The 21901-nt window shown below is 40.1% G+C and overlaps 1 protein-coding gene across 5 annotated transcripts in view; it reads left to right on the plus strand.

Moving 5' to 3' along the window:
* The window catches only part of kif16ba (kinesin family member 16Ba), a 167700-nt gene that overhangs the window by 82949 nt on the left and 62850 nt on the right, over positions 1-21901 (plus strand). For all 5 annotated transcript variants that reach the window (XM_068044302.1, XM_068044306.1, XM_068044307.1 and 2 more), the window contains exons 13-17: positions 1251-1370; positions 2131-2182; positions 6097-6234; positions 15359-15441; positions 16837-16925. In XM_068044302.1, the coding sequence (XP_067900403.1) occupies positions 1251-1370; positions 2131-2182; positions 6097-6234; positions 15359-15441; positions 16837-16925 (482 nt within the window). The remainder of the gene's footprint in view (positions 1-1250; positions 1371-2130; positions 2183-6096; positions 6235-15358; positions 15442-16836; positions 16926-21901) is intronic.

Below are 21901 nucleotides of genomic sequence, written 5' to 3' on the forward strand. Positions count from 1 at the left end.
TATTTGTTAACATTGGCAGATTGCTAATGGTGTTGTTTGTGGTGAGACTGTAGTTACCCTGTTACAACTGGCGGGGGGAGTATGGAATGTTGCCGTGTCACTATGAGGTAGAGGTACATGTGGCCACTAACAGGATTTAGAAAGAAGTTTGTAAATAATTTTTCCCAGACTCACTGAACTGTTTTTGATTTGTTTCCTAGATAATAAATAATATCTATCTTATTCACTGGAGGCAAATGAGTAAATGCATACACCAGTTATCTAAACCAATTTCTATAGACAGTATGGGGCTCCTTACTGTCATCTGTTACTATGAACAATTGTTTTTCTTTAAAGTAGTAACAAAAGGACAACAGCAGCTGCACCCATTTAGACTACACTATAAAGTATAAAGATTTTGCATTGAAATTTAACAGTTTAAAGTTCCCTTCATCGCACCATAGCCTGTAGTAAACAAATGTGAGATGTAATAACACAAAATTGTTTTATCCCTGAAAGGTTGAAGGGTCTATGCTTTAACTTGTCTTTCAGGTGTTGTACAGCACAAAAGTTATTTGAACTTCACTTAAAACTTTAGTTTCCCTGGGGATTTTCATTAATTTCCGTTGAGGGAGCAGGACTCGAAAATGGCAAATCTAATTGCACTCTGTAAATAGTCAATCTTGCTGTTGGTCATTTTTAAAGAAAAAGTACAGAAGTTGTCAGCACAGGTGCATGCGGTGGTGCTATAGCCTGTTAGCTTCGGTCTCCTCGGCTAATGGTGTTTCTGGAAACCCACATGATCTTGAGGCTCTGCTTTCTCATGCAGCCTTAGGCCTCCAAAGGCAAACATTGTTATAAGTATTCCTATTGTAGAAAGTCATATTGTACAGGTCAGTTACATTTATTCTCTTGTAAATATTTTGTCATTTTTCAAATTGCTGATTTGGTAGTTTTCATTCCTGGTTGCTATGTTTCAGTTGTCATGTTCCATTTCAGTTAAGATCTGATGCACTATTATTTTATAAAATGAAATTTGAATCCCAGGTGCAATTACTTGTTGGGTAAATGTTGCTTAGTAGCTGCAAATGTGAAGCAGAAAATTTGCCTAAGATTTTGCTGATAATTAAATTTGACACAAGAAGTACGATGTAACAGAGTATGTATGTCCTGTCACAGCCTTATTGTATTAATAATAAATATGCACTCTTTGTTTTACAGGTAATAATTGTCTAGTTTATAGCAGTCAATTTTCATTATTGTTGTTTTAGGAAGAAACTTTAGCTCTTCGAAAAGAAGGAATCGGTGTGGTTTTGGACTCCGAGTTACCTCATTTGATTGGTATTGATGATGACTTGCTTAGTACAGGAATTATTTTGTACCATCTTAAGGTAAGGATGATTTGTGTAACCTAGGCAGTATCATTTTGATCATCTCTGAGATCAAATACAGCTTTTTTTAAAAAAAAACATTTTTTTTGCTACAATGCAAGTTAAAATGTTGCACAAAGAATAACCTATCAGATTATTTGGGTAAGGTTGACACATTTGTGCTCAGATGTGGAAGCACAAATGTCCTTTTCCAGAATTGGGATTTGATCAAGGAAGTACATTAGCTACAGAAAAGGAGTAGAGATTTAGCAACTCTTCGAGACAAAATATACAAACATTAGTTTTATTGTTTTGAAATGCAAATACCGGAAGAATTTCATGTAATGATACTCAGAAGGAGGGAATTATTTCCTTCGCTAACATTGTAAATGTGTCAGTACAGCAGTACGTGTTTCTGGAACTTTGCTTTTATTAAAAAAAGTAATTATAATGTAATTTGCTTAATTCGCAAGCTTTAAAGAAATTGCGGACAATCTGAATAACTGTAAAAACACCACAAAATCTGAGTGTTTCTCTTATTGGTTCAGGTTAAATCAGCTTGATCTACTTTAACTATGATTCCAAATAGTTACATTTATTGTAAATAGGTAATGTATTGTAAGTTTTGATTTTATATTTCTTGCTTTTAATAAACTTAGGTTACACCAGGTCTAGGAATTTGGAACAGTCTGATGTCTGCTACAGTTATCACCCCAATCATTTACTTGATTTTTATTTTTTTTGGTAGCACCTGGCTTTTATTTTATTTATTTTTTAATAGGAGGGCAAGACCTATGTTGGACGAGAAGATGCCACTACTGAGCAAGACATTGGTTAGTTAATCTATTCCTCTGAATGCCTAGCGTTCCAACATCTTGGATCTCCTCTTTGTTATCTACATGCTGTCATTTGGTGACATCATCTGAAAATACAATGTCAGATTCTACATATGCTCTTGGCACCCGGCTGTATCTCACAACCTCCCTTGACCCCTCTACGGTTGCTGATTTGTCACACTGTTGTCTGACATCTAGTCTTAACAAACAGAAATTTCTTCCAATTAAATATTGAGAACACCGAAACCATTGTCTTCAATCCTCAACACAAACTCCATTCCTTCATCACTGACTCAATCCCTCCCCTGGCAACTGTTGAGACGGAACGGGGCCATTCAAAATCTTGGTATTACATTTGACCCCAAGATGCACTTCCGAGAACATGTCTGCGATCACCAAGACTGCCTATTTCCATCTCTATAACATCACCTGACTCTGCTCCTGTCTCGGCTCATCTGCTGCTGAAATCCTCAACCATGCCTTTGTTATCTCTACACTTGACAATTCCAGTGCTCTCCGGACTGGCCTCTCCATCCTAAGTAAATTGAGCTCATCCAAAACTCTGTTGCCCATGTCCTAACTTGCACTGTGTCTTATCCGCTCATCGACCTTGAGCTCGCCAGCCTAAATTGGCTCTTGCAACACAAAAGCAAAATAGTGTGGATGCTGGAAATCTGAAACAAAAACGGAAAATGCTGGAAATACTCAGCAGGTGAGGCAGCATCTGTGCCTGACCTCCTGAGTATTTCCATTATTTTCTGTACATTGGCTCCTGGTCTGGAAATGCCTCAATTTTAAAATACTTATCCTTGTTATCAAATCTCTCCATAACATTACTTGCCTTCATGTCTACATCACCATTCTCTATCTCTGTAACCACCTCCAGCTCTACAGCTGTCCGAAATCTCTGCTCTGCTCCAATTTTGGCCTCTTACTCATCTCCGGTTTTAATTGCTTCACCACTCGTGGTCATGCCTTCAGCAGCTTGGGCCCTAAGCTCTGGAATGCCATTCCTAAACCTCTCTGCATCTGCACCATCTCCTTTTAAGACACTCCTTATAACCTACATTCTTCAGTTCTAATATCTCATGTGGTCCAGTGTCAAATTTTGATTGACGCTCCTGTAAAGCACCTGGGGCTGTTTTACTATAGTAAAGGTGCTATATAAATACAAGATGCGTGATCCACATTTGTGTGCATGCTGATAACCTCCAGCTCTGCCTCTCCCCCCACTTCTCCCAGTTCTCCACTGCCTATGTGGATTTAAACTACTTGTCTGACATACAATCGTGGCTGAAGCACAATTTCCTCCAGCTAAAAATTAAGGAAACCAAAGATATTGCCTTCACCCCGCCACAAACTTCATCCCTTTTCTTGGCTACACACTCTGGCTGAACCAGGCTATTCACAGCCTCAGCATTCCATTGAACCCCAAGTTGAGCTTCCATCTTATCCTTCCATAACCTCTCCATCACAAACACAGTCCACTTCTACCCCCATAAGGTTGGTTTCCACCTGTACCTCAGCCCATCTACTGCTGAAACTCTCAACTCTGCATTTGTCACCTTCAGAATCGCTTGTCCCAGTGCTCCTTGTCTGACTTTCCATCCTCCACGCTTTGTAAACTTCAGTTCATCCAAGATTACGGTCGTCCACCAATTTCTGCCCATCCAACACTCTTATCTTTGCTGACCTAAATTAGCATCCAGTCATAGGAACATAGGAATGTAGGAGCAGGAGTAGGCCATTCAGCCTGTCGAGACTGCTCTGCCATTCATTTTGATTATGGCTGATCATCTACCTCAATGCAGCTTTCCTGTACTATCCCCATATCGCTTGATGTTATTAGTATCCAGATATTTATCGCTTTCTGTCTTGCACATGCTCAATGATTGAGCTTCCACAGCCCTCTGGGGTAGAAAATTCCAAAGATTCACCACCCTCTGAGTGAAGAAATTCCTCCTTATCTGAGTTTTAAATGGCCTACCCCTTATTCTGAGACTATGTCCCCTGGTTCTATCCTCACCCGCCAGGAGAAACATCCTATCTACATCTACCCTGTCACGCTCTAAGAATTTTGTAAGTTTCAATCACCTCTCATTCTTCAAAACTCTAGAGAATACAGGCCCAGTTTCTTCAGTCTCTCCTCATAAGACAATCCTGACATTCCAGAGTTTAGTCTGGTGAACCTCCATTGCACTCCCTCTGTGGCAAGTATATCCTTCCTTAGATGAGTCTCAAACTGTACACTGATGCGGTCTCACTGAGGCTCTATGCAATTGCAGCAAGACTTCTTTACTCCTGTACTCAAAATCCCTTTCGATGAAGGCCAACATACTATTTGCATTTCAAATTGCTTGCTGCATCTGCATGCTAGCTTTTAGTGATTCATCAACAAGGACACCCAGGTCTCTTTGGACATCAACACTTCCCAACTTCTCACAATTTAAGAAATATTCTGTCTTTCTGTTTTTTTTCTACCAAAGTGGATAACTTCACACTTCTTGTATTCCATCTGCCATGTTCTTTCCCATTCACTTCACCTGTCCAAGTCCCCTTGAAGCTTCCTTGCATCCTCCTCGCAACCTACACTCCCGCCTAATTTTATCATCAGTAAATTTGGAAATATTACATTTGGTTCCCATATCCAAATCATTTATATAGATTGTGAACAGCTGTGGCCCCATCACTGATCCTTGCGGTACCCCACTGGTAACAGCCTGCCATCCTGAGAATGACCCATTTATTCCTACTCCCTGTTTTCTGTCTGTTTAGTAATTCTCAATCCATACAAGTATATTATCCTCAATCCCATGTACTCTAATTTTGTTTACTAACCTCCTTTGGTGGGACCTTTTCAAAAGGCTTCTGAAAATCTAATACACCACATCCATTGGTTCTCCTTTTATCTATGTTACAAGTAATATCTACAGAAAACTCTTAACAGGTTTGTCAAACATGATTTACCTTTCATAAATCCATATTGACTCTCCCAATCATTTTCTAAGTCTCCAGTTATCACATCCTTTATAATAGATTCTAATATTGTCCCAACTACTGACATTAAACTAACAGGTCTGTAGTTTCCCATTTTCTCTCTTTTTCCCCCCGCCCCCCCCACCCCCCAATGCCTCAACTTTAAAGTTCTTACCGTGTTCGAATCCTCCCTATTTCCTCCTCCAGTACTACAACCCTCTGCCGTGAATCCAGCATTCCTCCAACTTGTGTTCTCGTGATTCCTCCATCACTTCACTTGACCACTGGCAGCCATGCCTTTAGCCACCCAACCCTCATGCTCTGGATTTCTCTCCATAAACCCATGTGTATTTCCACCTAGGAAAATAAATACGCTTTTTAAAACCCAGGTTGAGCCAAGCTTTTTCTCACCCCTAATATTGCTTCTTTGTTATGCCATTGACTTTTTCCTGTGGGCCATTTTGCTATCTTAAAAGTGAAATGTGAAATATAAATACAAGTTGTTGGGAAGAATATTTAATTTGTATTTTGTTTTGTTTTGAGTTTCTCGCACATGTTAAATATTGTCCTCCTGAGGTGTTGTGAAATACTTATTCATAGAGTCATTTACAGCACAGAAGGAAGCCGTTCGGCCCATCGAGTCCATTCTTACACTGTTTATCCTGGTTATAACACACGACATTGTCAGTTATGCCGGGTTTGGTTTTCTTAAATTATATTGTAAATTTGAGACTCGTTTGATCTAAATTTAATTTATGGCCATTTCATCACTAATCATACTACTTGTCCTCGGATAAAATTAAAATATTATTTAGAAGTAAACAGAAATTCTTGGGCCAACAGTGTATTTGGTCTGAAAGTGATGAGAACTGTCTGTTGAAGCAGCAAAAGTTAATGAAACTTAATTTTCTTTGCATTCACCATTTGTCTTGCAGTTCTTCATGGTCTTGACCTGGAAAGTGAACATTGTGTATTCGAAAACCTCAATAACAGAGTGACTTTAATACCACTGAATGGTGCACAATGTTCAGTCAATGGAAATCACATTGAAGAAGCTACTCAACTAAACCAAGGTAAACAGCTTTGAAGAAATATGCTTACTTAATAACTACAGCAGCAGTCAACAAAATCAATACAATGTTAAAGAATATAATCAACACAGCAGCATACAAACCAGAGAAAATCATGGTGAAATTGTATAGTGCTCTGGTGAGACCATGCTCTCAGTATTGCATTTCTAAGGTTAAGGGAGTAAGTAAAGTGCTGGAAGCTTTTCAGGGGAGAGCCACTATGGCTTTGAGTTATGAGGAGAGACTAGAAAAAACAGAATTTTTAAAAGTAAATAAGATAGTAAATGACATGTAACGGGTAATACCTTTAAAATTACATCATACAAAATTGTGAGCTCAGGATATGGCGACACAGGATCAAACTGGTAAAGTCAAATTTACTGTAATGGGATGTTCTTCTACGCACAGAATGTTCAGTGGAGTTCAGGATAGAGTTATTGAGGTACAAACTCTGGCATCACTTAAACAAAATTGTGTTTGGGGGGGTGGGGGGGTGGTGGCGGGGGCCTTGGGTTATATTGGGTGGATGAGCAATGATGAGATGAATGGTCTGTCTTATCAGTTAATCTCTTGTGGTATACACTAGTCCAAAGGTATTAAAGCACACATTTTCTTTTCTTCAGCTTTCTCTGTTCTATGCTACAGCTATTAAAGCACCAAGCCTTAATGAAGCTTTTCAGAAATAATTTTCTTTAACATTTAAGTTAATGCTTATTTCCCCTCTCATAGTTCTTCACTTTGCTTCTGAAATTCTTAACCATGTCTTTATTCAGGCTTTAATAATTAAGAACATAAGAAATAGGAGCAGGAGTGGGCCATTCAGCCCCTGGATTCTGCTCTGCCATTCATTAAGATCATGGCTGATCTGATTGTGGCCTTAACTCACTTTCCTACCTGCCCCCGCCCCACCCCCAAACAATAAACTCTGGACTCCCCTATAGTTCAAGAATCTGTCTATCTCAGCATTGAATATATTCAATGACCCAGCCTCCACTTCTCTCTGGGGAAGAGAATTCCAAAGTAAACGACCCTCTGAGAGAAGAAATTCCTCCTCATCTCTATTTTAAATGGTAGACCTTTATTTTGAAAACTGTGCTCTCTAGTTCTAGATTCGCCCATGAGGGGAAACATCCTCTCAGCATCTACCCTGTCAAGCCCTCTCAGAATCATATAAGATCACCTCTCATTCTTCTAAACTTCCTCATAAGACAATCCCTTCATCCCAGGAATCAGCCCAGTGAACCTTCTCTGAACAGCTTCCAATGTATGTATATCCCTCCCTAAGTATTGAGACCAAAACTGTGTAGGCAGTACTCGATGTGCAGTCTCACCAATGCCCTGTACAGTTGTAGCATGACTTCCCTACTTTAATACTCTATCCCCCTTGCAATAAATGCCAACATTTCATTTGCCTTCCTAACTACTTGCTGTACCTGCATGCTAACATTTTATGATTCATGTACAAGAACACCTAGATCCCTCGGTACCACAGCATTCTGCAGTCTCTCCATGCAAATAATAATCTGCTTTTCTATTCTTGCCAAAATGGACAACCTCACATTTTCCCACATTATACTCCATCTGCCAAATTTTTGCCCATTCACTTAACCTATCTTCGATATCTCTTTGTAGACACTTTGGGCTGAATATTACCTACCCCCGGAAAATTCTGCAGGGAGAGGCCTGCCTTGACCTGTGATATCGAGAAGGGCCTACCGCATGTTACTGGTGGTGGGGCCACAGCAGCGCGGCTCTCCCACCCCCACCCCCAGCTGCCTAGCAGCGGGCCCTTCATCAGCATATGCAAATTAACACGAAAAAGATGCAAATAAACTTACCTGCAAGCGGCGGCCTTCCCACGCCGATTTTACGGCCACCATTCGTACTCCGAGCACCTTCAGAACGTCTTATGGACAAACAGCTGGAGGAAATCAGGGTGCAGAGGGGTCGTGGAAGAATTTGAGGCAGGACAAGGATCTTCAAGTCTATTCTCTGGGAGGCAGTGGAGCTTGGCAAGGTTGGGGAATGGGTCATGGTTGTGTAAGTAGGTGGACATTAATGTTTTAAATGAGTTGTAGTTTGCATCCGGTTGAGGTGGCTGGACCAATAAAGAAAGCACTGTATAGAGGATTGGCCAATAGAAAACAGTCAGGATAAATGGGACATTTTCAGGTTGGCAAACTAACTAGTGGAGTGACACATGGATCAGTGCTGGGGCCTCAACTATATATGAGCTAGATTGTTGTGAATGAAGGGACCAAGGGACTCCATATGGAGTTCCGAGGCGAGAACCTGGTGGGAGGGGGAAGGAATAAAATTTTCAGGGCGGGAGGGGTGGGGGAGCAGGGAAAACAATTTTGATTGGATGTGGGGATGGTGGGAATGCGTTGAAGGGTAAAAGTTTGAAAGTTGGGGGAGAATGTTCGGGTACAGAAAAAAGCAAGCGTTGGTCATTTCAGGCAATGAAATGACCATTGTGGTGGGGGAGGGTTGGAGAAGGGCCTCCACATCTTCATTATTTACTAATAAAAAAATTACACTTATGTACCTTTAAATATTGAAATTAATTGTAAGGGCTTAAAGTCCTTTAAAGATAGCGACGGTCACCATTGCTGGGGACGCGGCAGTCACCTCATCTATTTAAATGAGCCCCCGCGCTTAATATTGTGGGAGCTCCTGGTGGCACTTCCGTTTCGGAAGGCCGCAGAGTTCAAAGCACGCTGCTGTGATTAAAATTCAGTCTTTTGAGTCCTCCGCAAAACTTGCTTTCCCACATATGCATCGTCTGAAAATTTGGCTACAATACACTTGTCCCTTAATTCACAACAATGTAGCTCATAAATAGTTGAGGCCCCAGCACTAATCCGTGTGTCAATCCACTGCTTACGATTTGCCAACCTGAAAATGTCCCATTTATCCTGAATTTTTTCTATTGGCCAATCATTTATACTGTTCTGTCTTTATTGGACCATCCACCTCAACTGGATGCAAACTACAACTCATTTAAAACATGAATGTCCATCTACTTACACAACCATGACCCATTCCCCGGCCTTTCCAAGCTGCACTGTCTCCCAGAGAATAGACTTGAAAATCCTTGTCCTGCCTCAAATTCTTCCACAACCCCTCTGCACCCTGATTTCCTCCAGCTGTTTGTCCTGCATGCACCCTGAGCTTCTCTGATACAGACTTACTCATTAGCTACACTTTTGGCTCCAATATTGCTGCCCCCTTCAGAAATGTCCTACCTCACCTCTATCTTGTCACTCCCTTCCTCCTTTTGGGAGTCTCTTTAAGACTCTTCTATTTGACGACCGTCTTCTTTCCCTTTCTTAGCTACTATATGTTCTCTATCATTTAAAGTGCTCTAAGACATGTTTCTGTATGTGAGGGCACTAGAGAACTGTAAGTCCTTTATAATGAAAAGAAAGGCTTATGTTTATATAGTGCTTTATCATTGTCCGAAATCTCAAAGCACTTCACTTGTAATTGACTAGTTTAAAGTGCATTGACTGTAGGCAAACATGGCTGTGTTTTGTGATTAGCAGTGAAACAAATTGCCAGCTTTTTTTCTTATAGTATCCTGGACAATGAACAAATATAAGAATTCTGTGCTCGTCTTTGAATAGTGCTATGGGGTTTTTAAACATCCATTTCAGCCTCTAGTGCAAAACTTCAATTTACAATCATCTGAAGGATGTGCCTTCAAAAATTACAACACTTTTTTTCAATACTGCACTGGAATGTCAGCCTAAATTATGCTGCAGTCTCAAGAAAGATCAATACCTTGATCTACGTGGCATGTTTGTAGTGAGTTTCATTGAGTTTTAATCCTCCATTTTCCTCTAATGAGATCTGGCTCTTCAGTGCATTCTTTTGGGAGAACCCTTTGTCCGTGCAACTCCATCAGAGAGCAGCAGCAGTGACGATGGCAGCATTACTATCAAACACAACAGAAGATTTACAGGAATTTAAATTACAGGAAAAGAAGGAAGAAAACTGTTTAAAAATTATAATCATTTATGATTAAGACTTAAAAGTTAGCCATATATAAAACTAGTTTCATTTATCACGCCTGCAGTAAGTGTTTGCGGCTCGAAGAACTTCGGCTCAGGGTCACTGAACTGGAGGCCCAGCTGCAGAAGCTGCGACACATCAGGGAGGGGGAAAGTTACCTGGACATTTTGTACCAGGAGGCAGTCACACCCCTTAGGATAGGGTCTTCTGATTTGGTCAAGGACTGGAGAGTGTGGTTGCAGCTGAGGCAGGTAAGGGGACCCAGAGGGCAAGAGTGCAGGAGCCTCAGCCTTTGTGATTGTTCAGCTGCTTTGAGGTTCTTTCACCTTGTTTGGATGAGAGTGGGGGCTGCAGGGTGAATGAGCAACCTGACCATGGCACCATGATACAGGAAGCCATTCAAGTGGACGGACAAAAAAGGACTGTAGTGGTAGTTGGGGACAGTATAGTTAGGGGGATTGACATTGTTCTCTGCAGCAAAGAGCAAGAGTCCAGACGGCTGTGTTGCCTGCCCGGTGCCAGGGTTCGGGACATCTGCTCAGGGCTGGAGAGGAACTTACAGTGGGAGGGGGAGGATCCAGTCATCGTGGTCCATGTAGGTACCAACGACATAGGCAGGACAAGGAAAGAGGTCCTGCATAGTCATTTTGAGGAACTAGATGCCAAATTAAGAAGCAGAACTCAAAGGTAATAATCTGTGAATTATTACCTGAGCCACATGCAAATTGGCATAGGGCAAATAAGATTAGAGAAATTAATGTGTGGCTCATGGACTGGTGTGGTAGAAGCGGGTTCCGGTTCGTGGGGCACTGGCACCAGTACTGGGGAAAGTGGTGGATGTGCCGTTGGGACGGTCTATACCTGAACTGTGCTGGGGTCGATGTTCTAGCGAGGCATATAACTGGGGAAGTAGAGAGGGTTTTAAACTGAATAGTGGGGGCAAGGGATCAAATTGGGAAGCTATGGTAAATCAAGGAGTAGAGACAAGGCAAGAGAGAAAGGTATTAATATGGGAAATGATAAATAGACTGTGACAGGAAGGGACAGAGCATGCAAATCTAAGAGTAAATCAACAGATAAGGCTAGAGGTTACAAAAATAATAAAAGGACAAAACTAAAGGCTCTGTATCTGAATGCACATAGCATTTGAAACAAACAGATGAACTGAGAACGCAAGCAGAAATAAATAAGTACGATCTAATAGCCATTACAGAGACATGGCTGCAGGATGACATAGATTGGGACCTGAATATTGAAGGGTACATGACATTTAAGAAGGACAGGAAGCCAGGAAAAAGTGGAGGGGTCGCTCTGTTAATTAATGATGGTATTAGTGCAATAGAGAGGGGTGACCTAAGTTCAGGAGACCAGGATGTAGGAGCAGTTTGGGTAGAGATGAGAAATCATAAAGGCAAGAAGTCACTTGTGGGAGTGGTGTACAGGCCCCCTAACATTAACCACACTGTAGGACAGGGTATAAAGGAAGAAATAATGGCACTGGTCAGAAAGGTGCGGTAATAATTATGGGGGATTTTAAACTACATATAGACTGGAAAAATCAGATGGGCAGAGGTAGCCTAGATGAGGAGTTCAGAAAATGTTTTCGGGACAGTTTCTTGGAACAATACGTTCTGGAGTCAATGAGAGAGCAGGCTATATTTGATCTGGTATTGTGCAACGAGATGGGATTAATTAATGACCTCATAGTTAAGGTGCCCCAAGGGAGTAGCCAACATAATGTGATTGAATTTTACATTCAGTTTGAGGGAGAGAAGAGTGGGTCCAAGACTAGTATTTTAAACTTAAATAAGGGCAGTTATGAGGGCATGAAAGCTAGCTAAAGTAAACTGGCAAATTAATTTAAGGGATAGGTCAATAGAGATGCAGTGGCAGACATTTAAGAGGATATTGCAGAATACATACATTTCAACGAGAGAAAAATTCCAAAGGTGGGACCCGTCATCCGTGGTTAACTAAAACAGTTAAAGATAGTATCAAACTTTTTTTTAAAAAAGCCAATAATTGTGCAAAGATGGGAGGCAGGTCAGAAGATTGGGCAGAATATAAAAAAAAGCAAAGAATGACAAAGACTGATAAGGAAGGTAAAATTAGAGTAAGAGAGAAAGCTAGCTAGAAATATAAAGACAGATAGTAAGAGTTTCGATAGATATTTTAAAAAGAAACGAGTTAACAAGAGCGTTGATCCTATAGAAAGTGAGTCTGGGGAATTAGTAACGGATAATAAGGAGATGACAAATTAATTGAACAGATACTTTGCATCGGTCTTCACTGTTGAGGATACAAATAACATCCCAGTATTAGCAGTAAGCCAGGAAAGGAAGGGAAGGAGGAACTCCAGAAAATTGCAATCACCAGGGAAGTGGTACTGATCAAATGGTTGGAGCTATGGGTTGACAAGTTCCCGGGTCCTGATGGACTTCATCCTAGGGTGTTAAAAGAAGTGGCTGGTGAGATAGTTGATGCGTTAGTTTTAATTTTCCAAAATTCCCTAGATTCGGGGAAGGTTCCCTTAGGTTGGAAAATAGCGAATGTAACTCCTTTATTCAGGGCTAGGAATCCTGCGGCGAGTAACTCACCTCCTGACTCCCCAAAGCCTGTCCACCATCTGCAAGGCACAAGTCAGGAGCGTGATCGAATACTCTACAATTGCTTGGATGGGTGCTGTTCCAGCAACACTCAAGAAGCTCGACACCATCCAGGACAAAGCAGCCTGCTTGTCTGGCACCCATCCACAAACATTCAGTCCCTCCACCACCGGCCCACAGTGGCTGCAGTGTGTACCATCTACAAGATGCACTGCAGCAACACACCAAGGCTCCTTAGACAGCACCTTCTAAACCTGCAACCTCTACCAACTAGAAGGACAAGGGCAGCAAATGCATGGGAACACCATCACCTGCATGTTCCCCTCCAAGTAACACACCATCCTGACTTGGAGCTATATCGCCATTCCTTCACCGTCGCTGGGTCAAAATCCTGGAACTCCCTTCCTAACAGCACCATGGGTGTATCTACCTCACATGGACTGCAGCGGTTCAAGAAGGAAGCTCACCACCACTTTTTCAAGGGCAATGAGGGATGAGCAATAAATGCTGGCCTAGCCAGCAAAACCCACAAAAAAAAATACGGTCAGAATTTTGCATTTTCCAACCACATCCCTTAGAATGCTGATTGTTGTATTGTAGCTGTGACATTAATAATATATAATTTTAAAGAAATGCAACTAAGTGTAACAGTAACTAAACCAATTTCTTGCTACATTTTATTTTGGAACATATTCTATTAACTGACAGATCAATATTTAGACAAAATCCACTCGCCCGGAACTAATGCAGATGCAGGGCATAGTTTTGGTGTCTTTACTAGACCCAACCAGTTTTTTGGGGAGAACTCTCAAAGATCATGTGCTGGTGGTTTTCAAAGGCACACTGTTGAGCTGTTCAGGATCAAACGTTTAAAGTACCTTGTGTAAAGTTGGGTGTTGCTATGTTTCAGCTAGGGATGGGCAAGTCACTGCGAAAACATGTTTTTCTATTATTTGAAATGAAAATCAACCTTGACTATATTGGCTTCGGTCTTTAAAATTTTTATCATCAAGTTCATTTAATGAAGAAACCAGTTGAACACAGTTATGTTTGAATTAATTGGTCGTGTTTTCAGTGTCTAGCAGGCTGCAGCTATTCACAGTTTGAATGATTGGCGCATGCAAGCAAAAGATTATCTTGTTCTCTCTCAGTTTTTGTAGCGAGACATCTTTTAAAAACAAGCAATAATTGACCAAACTATTTGTCAGTGTGAACAGGTTTATCCTTAATGTTATGTACTTTTTATGTTAACTGTGCTGGATAAATGGAAGTCTTTTTTTTAACATTCCTGCTGTGAATATTTCTGAACCAGCATACACATGCTGACATAGATTAAATACATTTCAGACACATGAAAAGAATTCTTATGACAAAGTCAGTGGATTTCTTTGTTTAATTTCATTGTTGCATTAATTGGGGTGAAGGTTAATCCAGTAAGGTTAAATGTTTTGCTTCCCTCCCAGGAACCTTTAGGTTCTTTCATGGTCCCATGAGAATGGTGTAATCCAGAGGGTTGATAACATAATACATTTTCATAGCCCAAGACCAGATTGCCTCCTTAAGTGTTACACTTAACAGAATTATCGGGAGTTCTATACAACATTTGCTTAGCCCAAATATACTGATAAAATCTAAGGTTTGGTGACTTAATTGGCACATGTTGTAAATAAAATGGAGAGCTTCAAGAATGTTTTTTTTTTACAAAGATGCTCCTACATTATACATCACTTTTAAATACTGGGAAGGAAAGCTGTTTATAGCCGTATTTTGAAACCTATTTTACTCCTTCAATAGTTTGAAAGTACCTGTGTAATTAATGGGATCAGAAGATAACTTTTTCAAACTGTTTTCAACAATTCTGCTGTCATAAATCCAAAATCTATTGCTGACATTTAACAGGTTTGAGACTAATTCCTAGTTTTTCTTAAGAAAAACTACATGGTTGCAGCTACAGATTCATGTTGGTGATATTTGAGCATATTAAAATGTCTTCTGAAGAATATGCAAAACATGAATTACATGTGATAGTACTTGTATTCCCAATCCTGCATCCAAAGCTACACATTCTTTCTGAATAAATCAGTTCCATGTTAAAATAAGAACACACAGTAGCCAATAAGCATAGCATCATGATTGCAGTCTGCTGATTTTTATACTTTCATTTAAGCGATAATGGATGTCACCAAGTAAGTGTCTTCAGAATTGAAGACAGACCGGTTGATTTTGAATGTTGCTGATGCCGGGTTGAAACATTAACTCTGTCTGAAAATCGAGAGCTGCACTTTGCACTACTTGTGGAAATGTGGTGGTCAATCATACCTTTCTGAAACAAAGGGCCAATTCTGTGTTTTTGTGTAAAAAGCACCATTTGGTTTTGTTTCTTTGTCATGACCAAGGTCGCTTAGTGAGTGCACTTCATTCAGCTATGTTCACTGACAGAATTTCTTTAAATGTTTCGATAACTCGAAGGGAATGGAAGAATTCAACTTTCCTTTCTCTTAAAGGAGCTGTCATTCTCTTGGGGAGAACCAACATGTTCAGGTTTAATCATCCGAAAGAAGCAGCTAAACTCAGGGAAAAAAGGAAGGTATGTCAAGTAGTTTGGATCTTAACCAAATTTTACATGAATACAAAAAGTAAATCTTTAATTTGTTTAAAATAGTTTTGTATTCGTCTAATCTTTTTAGTTTTTTTTTAAAGTGCAGGTAATCTAAACGAACCACCACATAGCTATACTGTTTAATTATATTGTCCTTTGGTTAGCGGTCATGAGTTTGAGTTTAAGCCAAAATTTGCACTCGGGTAGTTTTCTCCTCCACAGGATGTCTTAACTGAGCCATCAGGAAGTGGATAGGAAAGCTGATGATTTAGGTGAAAAATAGGTGTTTCTTTTGCATCACACAAGCATGCCCTGAACAGATTAACCAAAGGGTGGCATTGATGGAATTCATCAAGATGAACATAGTGTGCAATATCTTGACCTGGTGACTGAAGATATATTTTAAAATGATAAATGTTTTAGTTGGAAGAAATCTAAGAATATCAGAATAATAGCTGGAATTACTTTGCTATTAAGAATACAAATGTTCAGGGTACAACTATCAGAGCACTACAGAGTAACAGGCACAAGATGCAACGCCACCCTGATGACTTCCTGATGTGAGTTTTTTCACTTGTTCATGGGATGTGGAAACGCCAGCATTTATTGGCCATCCCCAATTGCTCTAGAAGGTAGTGGTGAGCCACCACCTTGAACTGTTGCAGTGCATAGCAGTTTTGAAACAACTCAGTGGCTTGCTAGGCCATTTCAGAGGGCAATTAAGAGTCAACTGCATTGCTGTGGGTCTGGAGTCACTTGTAGACCAGGCCAGACCAAGTAAGGATGGCAAATTTCCTCCCCTAAAGCACATTAGCAAACTAGTTAGGTTCTTAGAACAATCTAGTTGTTTCATACCAGCTTTTTATTCCAGATTTGTGTGATTAAATGAATTTAAATTTCCCTGCTGCCGGTTCATTAGTCCAGGCCTCTGGATTATTAGTCCAGTAACATAACCACTGTGCTACCATACACACTACAAAGATTGTGCTGCACATGGATTGCTGGGCTGTGGTCTGCTGTCTCCTCAAGGGTTTCTCACTGAACCCATTAGTGTCTGCCACCTGTCAGTGGTGATGACCAGCTGACCTCTGAATGACAGAACCATGTAGCTGAAAGGGATTTACAAGAGGGAAAAGCAAGTTTATATCCTCACTGCATGGTAACATAACTCCAAAAATATGAGGAAATTAGAATCAAAACAAGCTTCAACCATAATAAGTGAATCCACTATCCAAATGTATAATTTTTAACCTTTGAAAGACATATTTTATATTGTAGACTTGCTGTCGATTTTGATTTGCAATTTTCATGCTGATAAGTGACAGATCACTTCAATTTAGCCATCTGTGATACTTCAGTTTTATCTGTTGTACACTTTTGCAGAGTGGACTACTGTCAACCTTTAGTTTGTCAATGACAGACCTTTCTAAATCCTGTGAAAATCTTTCAGCCGTCATGCTTTACAACCCAGGGTAAGTAATTGAGATGACTATGATCTATTGACAAAAGTGCAGTTCACAACTTTTTTACTTTGCTACAATGAATAGATTTTAAAGGGTAGAGTTTTTTGTATTGATTTTGGGTTAATGCTGTAAGGTTAAAAATACAGACCAGTTATCCGAGTTATTAAGAATCACTTTCCATTCTGTGGGAGTTGCTAAAGGTTTTCAGAGTTTATTGTTCTGTGACTGAGTTTGTATGAGATAGTAATGTGTCTTCAGAAGGGCATTGGGACAAAATGGACTGGATTCAGTATGAAGGTACGCATCTAACAATAGTGCTCATTAAAATTAACTTTATTTTGTTTTTAAAAATAAAGAGAAAAATATAAATTAGTAGCAGTTTGATGCATTGGAATTGTTTGAAGAAGCAACAGACTTGGGCTGAATGGCCTCTTGTGCTGTACTATTCTATGATTCTATATACAGTATATCATTTTGGAAAATTATTTTAATCTGTGCAGTGCTATTGTTTCAATAACGGTACACAAAATATAGATACCATACTGTGAATTACGTGGATTGATGTCTATGTAGGGTTGATACTGAAGTATTCCAAATATCTAGTCATGCCTCCACATTGGAAGAACTTGATTGCAGTTAAAAGTGTGAATATTCATCCTTCTTGCAATATTAGGAAGGGAGCCACAAAAATAAGATCATTGGAAAATGAGGGACTATTCTAAAAGGATTTCCCTTATGTACATTAGTATTTATTGTGGGTCTTTCAATATGCAACAAAATCAACTTTCTTTTTATTCATTGTCCCTCTTTTCCTCCCCAACACACAGAAAATATTTTCCAGCATGGGAGCGGGCAATGTTTTAAATTATGGCATTTACTTTGTTCAATAAATCAGACGAAAGCTCAGCTTCAGTGGATCAGACAGATGTTCTACATACGAACATATGATTTAGGAGCAGGAGTAGGCCACTGAGCCCCTCGAGCCTGCTCCGCCATTCAATAAGATCATGGCTGATCTGATTATAACTTCAACTCCACATTTCCTTCTGCCCCAAATAACCTTTCATCCCCTTGCTTATCAAGAATCTATCTACCTCTGCCTTAAAAATATTCAAAGACTCTGCTTCCACTTCCTTTTGAGGAAGAGAATTCCAAAGACTCACGACCCTCTGAGAAAAAATTTCTCCTCATCTCTGTCTTAAATGGGGACCCCTTATTTTTAAACAGTGCCCCCTAGTTCTAGATTCTCCTACAAGAGGAAACATCCTTTCCACATCCACCCTGTCAAGACCCCTCAGAATTTTATATGTTTCAATCAAGTCACCTCTTCTAAACTCCAGTGGATACAAGCCTGGCCTGTCCAACCTTTCCTCATAAGACAACCAGCCCATTCTAGGTATTAATCTCGTAAACCTTCTCTGAACAGCTTCCAACACATTTACATCCTTCCTTAAATTAAGGAGACCAATACTGTACACAGTACTCCAGATGTGGTCTCACCAATGCCCTGTATGGCTGCAGCATAACCTCCCCTACTTTTGTATTCAATTCCCCTCGCAATAGATGATAACATTCTATTAACTTTCCTAATTACTTGCTGTACCTGCATACTAACCTTTTGCGATTCATGCACTAGGACTTCCAGAGCCCTCTGCCTCTGAGTTTGGCAATCTCTCACCATTTAGATAATATGCTTCTTTTTGATTCTTCCTTCCAAAATGGACAATGTGACATTTTTCCACATTATACTCCATTTGCCAGATTCTTGCCCATTCACATAACTTATCTATACCCCTTTGTTGCCTCCTTATGTCCTCTTCACAAGTTACTTTCCTACCTACCTTTGTGTCATCAGTAAATTTAGCAATCATACCGTCGGTCCCTTCATCCAAGTCATTTATATGAATTGTAAAAAGTTGAGGCTGCAGCATTGACCCCTGTGATTCACCATTCGTTGCATCTTGCCAACCAGAAAATGTATGTCTACTGTTTCCTGTTAGCTAGCCAATCTTCTATCCATGCCAAAATGTTACACCTTGAGCTTTTATTTTCCACAATAACCTTTGATGTGGTAACTTATCAAATGCCTTCTGGAAATCGAAGTACAGTACATCCACTGGTTTCCCTTTATCCACAGCACATGTTACTACTTCAAGGAACTGAATGTTCTGACTATTTCTCACAGGGCTGGTATACCTTGCAGTTTTATAAATTAACAGAATTTGTCAGGTTTTGCTGGAATGCGACCTCTTTCAACCGTAATAAGTCTGTATGCAGTCATTATACTACAACATTGATTCCCAGATGAAAGATTTTAATAATGTCAAGATGTCTGTGCATATGTGTGTGTTGTTATTGTATCTTTCATTTTGGAAAGTTGGTTTAACTTTGGAGAACATTTTGGTTTGTTTACCACTTTTTTCATACAGTAAATCTCTGACTTTCTACACTTTGCTCTTCAGGAAGTCATTTTCCCCCCCACAATGCTAGATTTTACTGTCCTTTGCTTTACACACAATTTAAAGCTACAATATGGAGAGATCTTGCAGAGTTTGTTTTTCATTATTTACAACGACAGCTTACATTTATATAGCACTTTTAACATGGTAAAACATTGCAGCAGGACCTGTATCAAACAGAATTTGAAACTAAAGGGATCAAAGGGTATGGGGCAAAAGCAGGAACAGGCTACTGAGTTGGATGATCAGCCATGATCATAATGAATGGTGGAGCAGGCTCGAAGGGCTGAATGGCCTACTCCTCCTCCTATTTTCTATGTTTCTATGTAACTAAGCCACATCAGATATTTGGACAGATGATCAAAAGTTTGGGCGAAGAGATAGATTTTAAGGACTATCTTAAAGGAGGAGAGAGCATTAGAGATGGAGAGATAAAAACAAAGTGCTGGAAATACTCAGCTGGTCTGGCAGCATCTGTGGAGAGAGTTAATGTTTCAGGTCAGTGACCTTTCATCAGAACTGTCACCGACCTGAAACATTAACTCTGTTTCTCTCTCCACAGATTCTGCCAGATCTGCTGAGTATTTACAGCACTTCCTATTTTTATTTCAGATTTCCAGCATCCGCAGTATTTTGCTTTTATTGTAGACATGGAGAGGCTTAGGGAGGGAATTCCAGAGCTTAGGGCCAGGCAGCTGAAGACACAGCCATCAATGGTGGAGTGATGAACATCAGGGATGCTCAAGAGTCCAGAATTGTAGGAGTGCAGACATCTTGGAGATTTGTGGGGCTTGAGGAGGTTACAGAGACAGGGAGAGATGAGGCCTGGAGGCATTTGAACACAGTTGAAAATGTTAAAATTGGAAGGTAGCCAGACTGGTAACTAGTGTACGTCACAAGCACAGAGGTGATGTGTTAGCAGGATCTAGTAGTACAGTTTTGGCTGAGCTCAAGTTTACCAAGCATGGTAAGTGAAGACCAGCCAGGAGAGTATTGGAATAGGATAGTCTGGAGGTTTCAACAACATATGGGCTTAGGCAGGAGAGCGATGTTATGGAGATGGTAGTAACTAGTCTCAGTGATGGAGAGCATATGGGGTCAGAAGCTCAGCATAGCATCATATAGGATGCCAAGGTCACGAACAGTCTGGTTCAGCCTTAGTGGCCAAGGAGGGTGTTGGAGTTTGTGGTGGGGACATTAAGACACTAGCCTAGAATTTGTTGGAGAGGAACAAAAGGTAAAAAGGGGCTCACTCTGGATGAGGGCCAAAATGTGCATGTGAAAGGACAAGAGGGAATTGAGGTTACATAGGCATGACAAAGATTGAGACACATGTCCAGGTCATAACAAGAAAGTTCAAAGTTAAAGTCTCAATTCCTGTGTTTGATATTCTGTGATTGGATTGGAGTTCGTTCTGCTTTTTGAATATCCTTCAAAATCCAATATTCAAATCCTAACATGCTATTGCTCTCAAAATGTACTTAATCATGTATTTTTTCCATCTTGGAGGTCAGGTTGATATTAATTGCAGAGTTTTGCTTCATTATATATATTTTTTGCTTTGGTGGAAGGACTCCTTTTATGTTCAGTTGGCTTCCAGATGAGTTATTTTATAAATGGAATCTGATAAATTTTATCTCCTCTTAATTAATCTTTTTTGCTTTCACTGCACTTCCCATGGCAGTCTTTTCACTATAAAGGGACCCATTTGCCTAAGGTAGTGATACTCCATTTATATTTATTGATTGTGATGTCTGCATGAAATTAGTTTACTAAAAATACACCAGGCATGTTTTGCAAATTTCTTTCCCTTATGCTGTCAAATGCACTAATTTGGTGTAAAATATAGTTTGCACCTGGAATTATTCAAAGGGTGCTGAAACATCACTTGCAGTGTTCTATCTTTCAGTAGTATTTTAAGAAACAACTTGCATTTTGCCTCTCGTAAAGCACCTTGAAAAATTTTGTTCTTGCAAGGAGAGGGTAGACAGATGTTGGGGAGGAAACAAAGTAACGGGAGCAGCAGAAAACTAAAGGCACGATCCAGGAGGTGGGTTTTGAGGAGAGAGGCAGGAAGGCAAAGTAGATTTGGAAAGGAGTATTAAAGGGCATGGGTGTAGTGGCTGAAAAATCAACCTCCAGTGGTGTAGTGGAGGGGACAAGTTGTGGTCTGGAGTTAAAGGAAAGGAAGAGCTTTCGCCGGTAGCAGGATAAAATTTCCCCAAAAGGGTGGGGCAAGACCGTGGAGGGATTTGAAACCAAGAACAGGAATTTTTAAGCTGATTCGCTAGGGCATAGGGAGCCATTACAGCTCAGTGAGAATCATGATGCGATTGTTGAATAGAACTTGGTGCAGAAGAAGCCATAGGTCTGAGACTTCTGGATTCACTTGAATTTATGAAAGGTGGACATGGGGCCACCAAATAGAGCATTTGAAAATAATGCTTCAATAATGAAGGAAAGGATTAAGTTTCCAGCAGTGAGAGAAATAAGGTAGGCATATAAATGAGACGTATTCTAGAGGTG

Source organism: Heterodontus francisci, chromosome 13 (genome assembly GCF_036365525.1).
Source record: "Heterodontus francisci isolate sHetFra1 chromosome 13, sHetFra1.hap1, whole genome shotgun sequence".
NCBI lineage: Eukaryota > Metazoa > Chordata > Chondrichthyes > Heterodontiformes > Heterodontidae > Heterodontus > Heterodontus francisci.